This window comes from Mus caroli, unplaced genomic scaffold, assembly GCF_978045245.1.
Source record: "Mus caroli unplaced genomic scaffold, Mus_caroli_1 scaffold_18, whole genome shotgun sequence".
Classification (NCBI taxonomy): Eukaryota; Metazoa; Chordata; class Mammalia; order Rodentia; family Muridae; genus Mus; species Mus caroli.
Genome location: NW_028227273.1, coordinates 10,224,545 through 10,236,918, shown reverse-complemented (window position 1 = coordinate 10,236,918; position 12,374 = coordinate 10,224,545). Strand labels below are relative to the sequence as shown.

General features: G+C 42.8%; 1 protein-coding gene across 5 annotated transcripts in view; it reads left to right on the top strand.

The window, feature by feature from the left end:
• The window catches only part of Plekhh2 (pleckstrin homology, MyTH4 and FERM domain containing H2), a 108,959-nt gene that overhangs the window by 73,294 nt on the left and 23,291 nt on the right, over nucleotides 1-12,374 (top strand). For all 5 annotated transcript variants that reach the window (XM_029471537.2, XM_029471538.2, XM_029471536.2 and 2 more), the window contains 4 exons: nucleotides 2,851-2,959; nucleotides 4,219-4,331; nucleotides 4,992-5,171; nucleotides 10,824-10,921. In XM_029471537.2, coding sequence (XP_029327397.1) covers nucleotides 2,851-2,959; nucleotides 4,219-4,331; nucleotides 4,992-5,171; nucleotides 10,824-10,921 — 500 coding nt within the window. The remainder of the gene's footprint in view (nucleotides 1-2,850; nucleotides 2,960-4,218; nucleotides 4,332-4,991; nucleotides 5,172-10,823; nucleotides 10,922-12,374) is intronic.

Genomic DNA, 12,374 nt, shown 5'->3' with positions numbered 1-12,374 from the left:
CCCTCATAGCTCTCTGGAGTTCTCAGCACCACGCGGAGGCTCACAGCCCTCATAGCTCTCTGGAGTTCTCAGCACCACGCGGAGGCTCACAGCCCTCATAGCTCTCTGGAGTTCTCAGCACCACGCGGAGGCTCACAGCCCTCATAGCTCTCTGGAGTTCTCAGCACCACGCGGAGGCTCACAGCCCTCACAGCTCTCTGGAGTTGTGGTTTCAGGGGTTCCAGTGCTCTCTTCTGGGCTCCAAGGATATGAGGCACCCAAGGGTGCACTTATATACATGCACACAAAATGCTCATGCACATAATAAAATAAGCATAAATATGTACTAAAATCCTTCATATCAAATAAGATTATAAACACAATTATGTTATATTAGAAAAACTCAAAACAGTCCCTGTGTGGCTACTGTGTCTTGAACATACAAACAATAATGTCTTCATGTTGGTGGTTGTGTTTGAACACATGTATCAGGCAAAGTCCTCCGTAGACATCGTTATGTTTACAGTTACTCTTGCAGGAGATGGCTTTATTTCTACTCCCAGAGAGAAAAACAGCAACACTTGCCTGTTGAGATTTAGACCCATTTCCTGACTCCAGAATCCAGGCTCCCAAACATTCGTGTTTACTGTTTCCCTTTGATTAAACCAAATTACATTTCTACTAGCAAGATGAGAGAAGGCTCACTGAAAAACTCCCTAAGGCAGTTAATCATGAGTAAAGAGAATTCTGACTTCTATAATCAAAGAGATGGAAAGCATGAAAAATGACAAATTTCCAAATCAGCAAAGATTTAAAAACTTTTGTACAACCCAGTACTGGAGAGAGCACACTGAGCTGAGGGAGCACACTGAGCTGAGGGAGCACTTTGAGCTGAGGGAGCACACTGAGCTAAGGGAGCACACTGAGCTGAGAGGCACTTTGAGCTGAGGGAGCACACTGAGCTAAGGGAGCACACTGAGTGGAGGGAGCACACTGATGGAGCACACTGAGCTGAGGGAGCACACTGAGCTGAGGGAGCACACTGAGCTGAGAGAGCACACTGAGCTGAGGGAGCACTCTGAGCTGAGGGAGCATACTGATCTGAGGGAGCACACTGAGTGGAGGGAGCACACTGATGGAGCACACTGAGCTGAGGGAGCACTGAGGGAGCCCACTGAGCTGAGGGAGCACACTGAGATGAGGGAGTACACTGAGCTGAGGGAGCACACTGAGCTGAGGGAGCATACTGAGATGAGGGAGTACACTGAGCTGAGGGAGCACACTGAGCTGAGGGAGCACTGAAAGAGCACACTGAGCTGAGGGAGCACACTGAGCTGAGGGAGCACACAGAGCTGAGGGAGCACACTGAGCTGAGGGAGCACACTGAGCTGAGGGAGCACACTGAGCTGAGGGAGCACACTGAGATGAGGGAGCACACTGAGCTGAGGGAGCACACTGAGATGAGGGAGCACACTGAGATGAGGGAGCACACTGAGCTAAGGGAGCACACTGAGATGAGGGAGCACACTGAGCTGAGGGAGCACACTGAGCTGAGGGAGCACTGAGGGAGCACACTGAGATGAGGGAGCACACTGAGATGAGGGAGCACACTGAGATGAGGGAGCACACTGAGCTAAGGGAGCACACTAAGCTGAGGGAGCACACTGGGAAGTTCCTATAGCGTCCACTGGAGGTGTTTCTGTCAGTCCCTAGGGTCTGGTTCTTCACCATGACCCCTATTTATTTTCCAAGATCATTCACTAGGGAGGTCACAGGTGCAGCTTGGTGGTCATACATGTGCAATGTCTAGATTTGATCACAGAAATTTCTTTAAAAGGAAAATTATATGAAGAAAATTATCATAATTTAATTGGCTACATTATTTTAAATTTTTTATTTCAGAAATATTTTCAAGATAGAAAAATATAACAAATGCCTCTCTTAACTAATAGGTGTTAGATGGGACAATATCTTTTATCCAAAAAATTAATAATGTTAAGTATTACTAAAGTGCAGAAATTATAACAGTCTGTTTCAGTATAGTATCAACTATCATAAAAATTTAGTCTAAAAAAATTTAGTCTACATGCCAGGTGGTGGTGGCACATGCTTTAATACCAGCTCTTGGTAGGCAGAGGCAGGGAGATCTCTGAGTTTGAGGTCAGCCAGGTCTACAGAGTGAGTTCCAGGATAGCCAGCACCACACAGAAAAACCCTGTCTCAAAAAAACCAAAAAAAAAAAAAAAAAAAGTCTACACATGTATTTCTACAGAGGAAAAACAGAAGTTGAAAAATTGGGTATTACTTTTTTCATTACTTTTTTATTTTTATTTCTTCAGTATTTTGTATATACTACTTTGGTAGTAAGATTTTTAAATTGACTAGACTTTGTTGTATTTCTTAGAATACAAGAATTATCCATCCTAAAATAACTTTAACCAGCTCTATTTATTCTAGACTTTTAACATGTACTACACTCCTTAGTTTTATCATGCTTTTCTAAGAAGCCTGTGTAGAACAGAGAAAACCGAGTGTGGCTCAGGAGAGAGACCTCCTCGGAAGCTTACCAGCAAGCTCGAGGATCTGAGTTCCAGACCTGGAACCCACAGGGTAGAAAAAGAGAGCTAGCTCCCTCAGGAGCTCTACACGCATGCACACCCCTCATGCATGCATGGGTGTGCACACACACTAAAATGTACAAGTTAAAAATTGAAGAAAGTGGCTTCTTTTCTGTCTCAAGGTTTGTTTGTTGGTCGTTGGTTAGGTGGTCTTTCTTTGTTTTGTTCCGTTTGCTGTTTTTGCAGGTTGTTCCTTCTGGTGAAATGAATGGGCCATCTTGGCTAATGTTTGTTAACACGTTCTCTTTTGAAGGAAGCTTGGCTGTATCACCTCACTGTTGCAGCTGGAAGCAACAATATAAATGTTGGATCCGAATTTGAACAACTGGTTTGCAAGTTGCTGAATATAGAAGGGGAGCCCTGTAAGTTCACAAGCACGTAGGCCCGATCCCAAACCCTTAGCCTAATGGGGGCTTCACATCATGGGTTACTCTTTCTCTGTGGCTGGCCGCCTCATCCCTGGCTTTCCTTGTACTGGGCCAGAGTTCTCAGGCCCTGGGAGCACTGGCAACCTTCATGTTCATGCCTCTGCTTCTACCTGCATTGCTCCCCTTGTCTGCGGTGCCCCATCCTGGCACCTCTCTCGTTAGCCTTAGAAGATCCCTCAGCCAGCTCGCTCAGTGCAGTCCGACTCTCAGAAGGAGTTTCACCCGTGTTGAAATTAAGCCCCAATTCACCTTTTATAGCAGGTGTAGCTTTGCATCGGCATCAGTCTTACAGCTATGGAGTAGTATTACATTTGTTACTGCTGTGATCAACTGCTTGACTAAGGAAGGTGAGAGAGGAAGAGGTATATTGTGTCTGCACCTTGAGGGGACACAGCCTTGAGGGGACACAGCCTTGTGATGCAGAAGGCCCTTTGGCCCGACAAGGAGGTGATCGTATTGCTTTCTCGTTTTTATCCACACTAGGACTCCAGCCTGTGGAGTCGTGAGGCCCAGCTTTCAGGGTGGGTCTCCCTTCTCTGTTAAGCCATCTGGAAATGCTTCACAGACAAGCCTAGAGGGAGATTTCTGAATCTTGTCCCACTGAGGTTAAAGATTAGCTTGAAGTTCAAGATTAGCTGTCCTATAAGGTTATCCATTGAGACTCTAGACTCTGTCCCGTGGTTTACGTACAGAGACCACATTCCATTGGTACTGACCAGTATTAGGCAGTGATAGGATGGAGCCCAGGGCCTGCCGCATGCGCAGCACGGACTCTACCACCAAGCTGCACGGGCACCCACAATGTAGGGATTTAAGAAGTATTGATTTCAGGAGTGACTTCATGTTCCTGTCTTCATACTTCCTCCTGTTTGGCTTCTCTCTCCATCCTTTCCAAGACCTTTGTTGTTAAAGTTACTTTCCTAGCAGGCTCACCACCTGTTGGCATGTGGAAGCGGCATGGTGGCAAATAGAGAGATGACACCCGAGTCAGTCAGGACTCCACTCTCCTGTGTTCACTCTGCCAGAAGAGAAACATGGGAACCGCAGAGGCCTGAGGATGACAGAAAACAGCATTGCTAGGAGGGTTGTTGTTGTGGTTTTTGTTGTTTTTCTGATCCTTGGAGAAAGTGAGCCAGGCCAGAATGGGCTAAAGGATCAGGTCAGTGGAACCTCATGTGCTCTTCTGTGTTCAGCCTCCCAGATATGGAGACACCCCATGCTGTGTCACAGCAAAGAAGGAATCCTGTCCCCTCTGACCACACTGCCTTCGGAAGCTCTGCAGACCGAGGCCATTAAGCTATTTAAGGTAAGATTGTTACTTGTTGGCAAATCACGTGATTAATCGAATGCAATCATTTGTTATAATGTTTGATGCTAAGAAAATTCAAGCTGTGATGTTGGTAGGATGGTGATGGTGGTGATGGTGATGATGGTGGTGGTGATGGTGATGATGATGATGATGATGTTGAGAGAAACGAGCACTGTTCCACTGAGCTATATCCCCCAGCCTCGCTGTCTTCTGGAGACATGTAGGCTATTATGCTGTGTGTGGTAAAGGAAAGCATGGGCATTTTAAGGAGGGCAATGGAAAGTATTTAACAGGCCCAACTTGAACTTTAACATGAAGATGTGAAGGTTAAAATGGATGGCTGACTGTGAGGTGGATGTGTTTCAAAGCTATCATTAGAGATCACAGTGTAATTGCTGTGTCTTCCAGACGAACAGATGCCTTACCATTATAACCCTCTTTTGTCTTTGGCAAAAATCCTTTGGCTCTGAGGTCTGCTTGGTCTGCTTTTACATTGGCCTCTGCAAATTTCTTTTGTTTGCAGTTATCATAATATACCTGTTTTCACTGTTTTAGACAAAAAAAAAAAAAAAAACTATTGCTAATAAATAGAATGGCTATGACTTGTGCAAAGTAAGCCTGATTGTGTGTCACTCGGGTGTATTCTTCCCCATTCAGACCTGCCAGCTCTTTATAAACGCTGCAGTCGACTCCCCTGCCATCGACTACCACATCTCTCTAGCCCAGAGTGCGCTGCAGGTCTGCCTGACGCATCCTGAGCTACAGAATGAAATCTGCTGCCAGCTTATTAAGCAGACAAGACGGAGACAGCTGCAGAACCAGCCAGGCCCACTGCAGGTGTGTACTGATGCATGTGACATCTGAGAATACAAGCAGCGCAAATGGAAGATAGTTATTGATATTTTGATGTATATCCTTTGGGTTTTCTTGTCTATCCTAAGCTTCTATATAACTGCATATACAGTTCCACAGTGCTCCACACCCAAATACCTCTGGGACACACCCGTGAGCACAGGTAAGACCACTTCTGCTCCGAAGGACCTGCCCAGAGCCCTCAGGATGCAGAAACCAAGGAACAGCCCTTCAAGTTTCTGTGTATACCCTGGAGCTGACCCTGTGCCACAGCTCTTTGTACCCATATTCCTCAAAGAGAGAAGTGATCTCCCAAGAGTACTGACACACAGACTTGCAGGAGGGACAAACCACAGTTAGAGACAGCAAGACCAGCTAACAACAGAGATAACCAAATGGTGAGAGGCAAGGGCAAAAACATGAACAACAGAAACCAAGGCTACTTGGCATCATTAGAACCCAGTTATCCCACCACAGCAAGTCCTGGATACCTCAACACACCAGGAAAGCAAGATTTGGTTTTAAAATCACATCTCATAATGCTGATAGAGGACTCTAAGAAGGACATAAATAACTCCCTTAAAGAAATACAGGAGAACACAGGTAAACAGGCCCTCAAAGGGGAAACACAAAAATCCCTTAAAGAATTACAGGAAAACACAACCAGACAGGTGAAGGAATTGAACAAAACCATCCAGGATCTAAAAATGGAAGTAGAAACAATAAAGAAATCACAAAGGAAGACAACCTTGGAGATAGAAAACCTAGGAAAGAGATCAGAAGTGATAGATGCAAGCACCACTAATAACAGAATTCAAGAGATAGAAGAGAGAATCTCAGGTACAGAAGATGCCATAGAAAACATTGACAAAATAGTCAAAGAATATGCAAAATGCAAAAAGCTCCTAACCCAAAACTTCCAGGAAATCCAGGACACAGTGAGCAGAGAGGAGAGAGTGAAGATTCCCAACTTAAAGGGCCAGTAAATATCTTCAACAAAATTATAGAAGAAAACTTCCCAAACCTCAAGAAAGAGATGCTCATAAACATACAAAAAGCCTACAAAACTCTAAATAGACTGGACAAGAAATTCTTCCTGTCATAAAATAATCAAAACATCAAATTCACAAAACAAAGAATATTAAAAGCAGTAATGGGAAAATATCAAGTAACATATAAAGGCAGGCCTATCAGAATTACCCCAGACTTCTCACCAGAGACTGTGAAAGCTAGAAGATCCTGGACAGATGTTATACAGGTCCTAAGAGAACACAAATGCCAGTCCAGACTATTATACCCAGCAAAACTCTCAATTACCATAGTTGAAGAAACCAAGATATTCCATGACAAAAACAAATTTACTCACTATCTTTCCACAAATCTAGCCCTACAAAGGATAATAGATGGATAATGCCAACACAAGGAGGGAAACTACACTGTAGAAAAAAGCAAGGAAGTAATCTTTCAAAAAAAGAAGATAGCCACACAAACATAAAAATAACATCAAAAGTAGCAGGAAATAACAATCACTCTTCCTTAATATCTCTTAATATCAATGGACTCAATTCCCCAATAAAAAGACATAGACTAACAGACTGGATACATAAACAGGACCCAGCATTTTGCTGCATACAGGAAATGCATCTCAGTGACAAAGACTGACACTACCTCAGAGTAAAGGGCTGGAAAACAATTTTCCAAGCAAATGGTCCCAAGGAACAAGCTGGAGTACCCATTCTAATATCAAATAAAATCAACTTTCAACCAAAAGTTATCAAAAAGGACAAGGAAGGACCCTTCAAACTCATCAAAGGAAAAATCTACCAAGAAAAACTCTCAGTTCTGAATTTCTATGCTCCAAATGCAAGGGCACCCACATTCATAAAAGAAACTTTACTAAAGCTCAAAGTACACATTGCACCTCACACAATAATAGTGGGAGACTTCAACACCCCACTCTTGGCAATGGACAGATCATGGAAACAAACTAAACAGAGACACATTGAAACTAACAGAAGTTATGGACCAAATGGATTTAACAGATATCTATAGAACATTTCATCCTAAAACAAAAGAATATACCTTCTTCTCAGCACTTCATGGTACCTGCTCCAAAACTGACCATACAATGAGTCACAAAACAGGCCTCAACAGATACAGGAAGACTGAAATAATCCCATGCATCATTAGATCACCATGGCCTAAGGCTGGTCTTCAGTAGCAACCAAAACAACAGAAAGTACACATATATGGGATCTGAACAACATCCTCCTCAATGATAATTTGGTCAAGGAAGAAATAAAGAAAGAAAGACTTTTTAGAATTTAATGAAAATGAAGGCACAACATACCCAAACTTAGGGGACACAATGAAAACAGTGCTAAGAGGGAAACTCATAGCTCTTGAGTTTCTCCAAAAAGAAACTGGAGAGAAGGGGCACAGTGTCCACACTTTGGTCTTCATTCTTCTTGAGTTTCATGCGTTTAGCAAATTGTATCTTATATCTTGGGTATCCTAAGTTTTGGGCTAATATCCACTTATTAGTGAATACATATTGTGTGAGTTCCTTTGTGATTGTGTTACCTCACTCAAGATGATGCCCTCCAGGTCCATCCATTTGGCTAGGAATTTCATAAATTCATTCTTTTTAATAGCTGAGTAGTACTCCATTGTGTAAATGTACCGTAATTTCTGTATCCATTCCTCTGTTGAGGGACATCTGGGTTCTTTCCAGCTTCTGGCTATTATAAATAGGGCTGCTATGAACATAGTGGAGCATGTGTCCTTCTTACCGGTTGGGACATCTTCTGGATATATGCCCAGGAGAGGTATTGCTGGATCCTCCGGTAGTACTATGTCCAATTTTCTGAGGAACCGCCAGACTGATTTCCAGAGTGGTTGTACAAGCTTGCAATCCCACCAACAATGGAGGAGTGTTCCTCTTTCTCCACATCCTCGCCAGCATCTGCTGTCACCTGAATTTTTTATCTTAGCCATTCTGACTGGTGTGAGGTGGAATGGGAACAAAACACCCATGGAAGGAGTTACAGAGACAAAGTTTGGAGCTGTGATGAAAGGATGGACCATCTAGAGACTGCCGTATCCAGGGATCCATCCCATAATCAGCTTCTAAATGCTGACACCATTGCATACACTAGCAAGATTTTGCTGAAAGGACCCAAATATAGCTGTCTCTTGTGAGACGATGCCGGGGCCTAGCAAACACAGGAGTGGATGCTCACAGTCAGCTATTGGATATATCACAGGGCTCCCAATGGAGAAACTAGAGAAAGTACCCAAGGAGCTAAAGGGATCTGCAACCCTATAGTTGGAACAACATGATGAACTAACCAGTACCCCGGAGCTCTTGTCTCTAGCTGCATATGTATTGAAAGATGGCCTAGTCGGCCATCACTGGAAAGAGAGGCCCATTGGACTTGCAAACTTTATATGCCCCAATATAGGGGAATGCCAGGGCCAAAAGAATGGGAATGGGTGGGTAGGGAAGTGGGGGGCGCTATGGGGGACTTTTGGGATAGCATTGGAAATGTAATTGAGGAAAATATGTAATAAAAAATATTAAAAATTAAAAAAAAAGAAACTGGAGAGAGCACACACTAGCAGCTAAACAGCACACAAAAAAGAAGTAAACATACTCAAGAGGAGTAGACAGCAGGAAATAATCAAAGTCGGGCTGACATCAACCAAGTGGAAACAAAAATAACTACACAAAGAATCAACCAAACCTGGAGCTGGCTCTTTGAGAAAATTAACAAGTTAGACTAACCAAAGGGCACAAAGACAGTATTCAAATTAACAAAATCAGAAATGAAGAGGAAGACATAACATCAGAAACCAAGGAAATTAAAAAAAAAAAATCAGATTGTACTGCAAAAGCCTATACTCAACAAAACTGGAAAATCTGGATGAAATGGAAAAATTTCTAGACAGATACCAGGTGCCAAAGTTAAATCAGGATCAGATAAACCATCTAAACAGTCCCATAACCCCTAAAGAAATAGAAGCAATCATTAAAAGTCTCCCAACCAAAAAGCCCAGGACCAGATGGGTTTAATGCTTAATTATATATCAGACCTTCAAAGAAGACCTAATACCAATACTCTTCAAACTATTCCACAAAATAGAAACAGAAGGAACACTACCCAATTCATTCTAGGAAGCCACAGTTACACTGCGTATTCTTCCTTATAGATAGATTGGTTTCTGTCTAATAAGGAACTTGTCAAAATTTTCTTTCATAGAGGACTTCATAAGAGATTTTCTTTTACTTCTATCATGTTTAATGTTTCAAATAGATTTTAAAATCTGGTTGAGTGTGTATTACTTTTAGCTTCAGAAGATATCGTGTATTTAAGAGGCATTTAGTTATTATAAATTATTTTGATGACTTAAAAATGTCAATACTGAGTTGTATGTTTTAAAATAAATTGTATTAGTTTAATTAAAAAATAAGGTTTGAAAAAAATTAAAGTTACAACATGCCATCTGCACAAAAAAAAGTGTATATACATTATACACTCCCATGGGATTCACTTGGGGGCATATTGTGCATACTACCTTCTAAAAACTGAGAATATAATCGCTTCTCCTGGGTCCTTAAACATGATTCAGAAACGAGGCTAGAGAGATGGTTCAGAGTGTATGCTCTTCCAGAGGACCAGAGTTCACTTCCCAGCACCCACAGCAGGCAGCTCACAACCGCCTGCAGTGGCTTTGGAAGCTGAAGGACAGAATCTGACGCTAGGAGCTCCTCTCTCCCTGCTCCCTGGGCAGCGAACAAATGACCTGTCCTTGGTCAGCAGTGGATGAGCCCCAGCCCACCCTGGTCGGCAGGCACACAGTGCCTCGCCGTGCTCTCCGCTGTCACTGGCATGGTCCCTCTTGGATCCCTCTCCTCCTTTTCCATCTTCTACTTTACAATCCATCCCAGGAAAGCTCTCCTGGCACCCCCAGCCATTGCCTCCATGCTATAAAGCAATTAATTCATGATATTATCTTTTAGTATAATTTTTTGTGGGTTTATATAAGCTCTTCCTACTAGATTAGACTTCTCATCTTCTCCCCTTTTATGTAAAATTCTTAAAAATACTGGTGTTATACTTGTTTCACAAGGACCAATACATAGAAAAGAACACAGAAAAGAGAGCAAAGGAAAGACAAATCACATATGACCCTATTATCCACGTCAATCTGTCAATATTTTATACTTTGCCCTTACATGTGTATGCATATGAGTGGATTGGGGTTGGAGGATATGGTTTTTATTTTTATGTTTTTGCCACTTTGCAATCCACTTTCCTCCAAGTTCTGTTTAAATGGATAAGTAAAAACCATAAAGGAGCAACAGAGAGCGAAGTCCCCAGGCTTTGTGTGTGACATCAAAGAGAGCTGCATAAGCTCTGGTGCTGTGGCTGTAGACACAGTGCTTCATGCATCTGACGCACTGTTGAATTTTCATGCCTTTATGTGAATGCTCTGAAGAGATCACCTGTATGTGACTGAGGTGAGCTGTGAGGGTTAGGAGAGCTGGTCACAGCTCCTCCCCTCCCACCCTCTGCCAGGCACGCGGCTCTGATGTGTCTGTGTAACTGATAAACAATCCTTCTCCTTACCCAGGGTTGGCAGCTCTTGGCACTCTGCGTTGGACTCTTCCTTCCCCACCACCCTTTCCTGTGGCTCCTCCAGCTCCATCTACAAAGGAATGCAGATTCCAGGTGTGCAGACCGCTAGCCAGCTGAACTATTTATGTGGCCTCCAGGGTCTACGATAAATCCTAAGTATTTAATAACCTGCCAGGTGTAGTCTCGAAAGAATGTGTGAAGCAAATATTGGGACAGGAAGCCTTTTGCTCTCATTTTACGTAGAGGCTGGAAAACATTTCCTTTATTATGTTAAATATCTTATGCAAAATTGCTTGGAGAGCTTGAAGATCTGACAAAGAACATCAAGTGAAAAGACCGTGTACATTGCAAGTGAGAATGTCTCGCATTCCTGGGTAAAAGCAGCTGTTTGCTTTCTGAGTTCCCCCTTTACACAGTTTTATGCTGACTAGATTCTTTTTGTGGCAGTCTTCCCTCATGGTCTTCTTTGGTTTTGAATATTCAAATTGCTTCTGTTTTTGTCTTGTTGGTGGTGGCGTTGTTGTTTTATTCTCTTGGAAAAGCTATGCAAAATCCATTGTTAGAATGATCTTTTTAGACCCAGGGCTAAGGCAGTTGGCCAAGGCTTTTCCAGGTTCATCTTGTCATCTGAGAGAGGTTTCTGGGAGGTGGCTTTTGTGGTGCTGGCGATTGAACCCAGGGCCTTGCTGAATGCTGTGTGAGCACCCTAACAAATGAAGCATACCCCAGCCCGAGAGGTTAGCGTGAGCACAGTCATGGTGAGCAGCACACACAACACATACAAGGGAACACAAGCATCTTGGAACAAAAGCAAAACACCCCTTAATCCATCGTGCATTGTAGAGAAGAGGTGGTCAAAGTCCCGTGACTATCGAGAGGGATTGGCTCCTGACAAATGGTGGCACCATTGAGTCTGTCTCTTGAAAGCACTTGAGTATAAGTGTATTTAGAAATGCCATTTTCTAGGAACAACATAAAATTTGTGTTTAATTTTATGCTGTATACAAATAAGGGCAGAAAAAAAACTCTTGATCCCACTTATCCATTTATGTCCTTGAATGTTTTTGCTCTGTGTGCTGTTTATAGGATATGAGTTTTTGCATGAAGGCATTTTCTTACCTTGTTTAACAGTTGAACGATCTACATGTTCTTCAAAAGAGATTGCTGGGACACCAGGGGGTGGCACTTAGAGGTAGGGTGCTTGCGTACTGTGCCTGAGGCCTGGGGTCAGTGTGGAAAACTCTGCCCTGTAGTTTTGTTATAACATATTATTCTTTGGGGGGGGGGGCTTGGGGGATTCGAGACAGGGTTTTTCTGTATAGCCCTGGCTGTCCTGGAACTCACTCTGTAGACCAGGCTGGCCTTGAACTCAGAAATCTGCCTGCCTAACATATTATTTTTTATGCATTATCTTCTTTCAATTTGTTAGTACCATGATTATATATTGACCATATAATTACTGGTGATTTAAAATTCAGCTTGTGATTATAGCCATGCAGAAAGATTGAGGGGAAAAAAAAACAACAAACTTCATGAGGATGTCTGA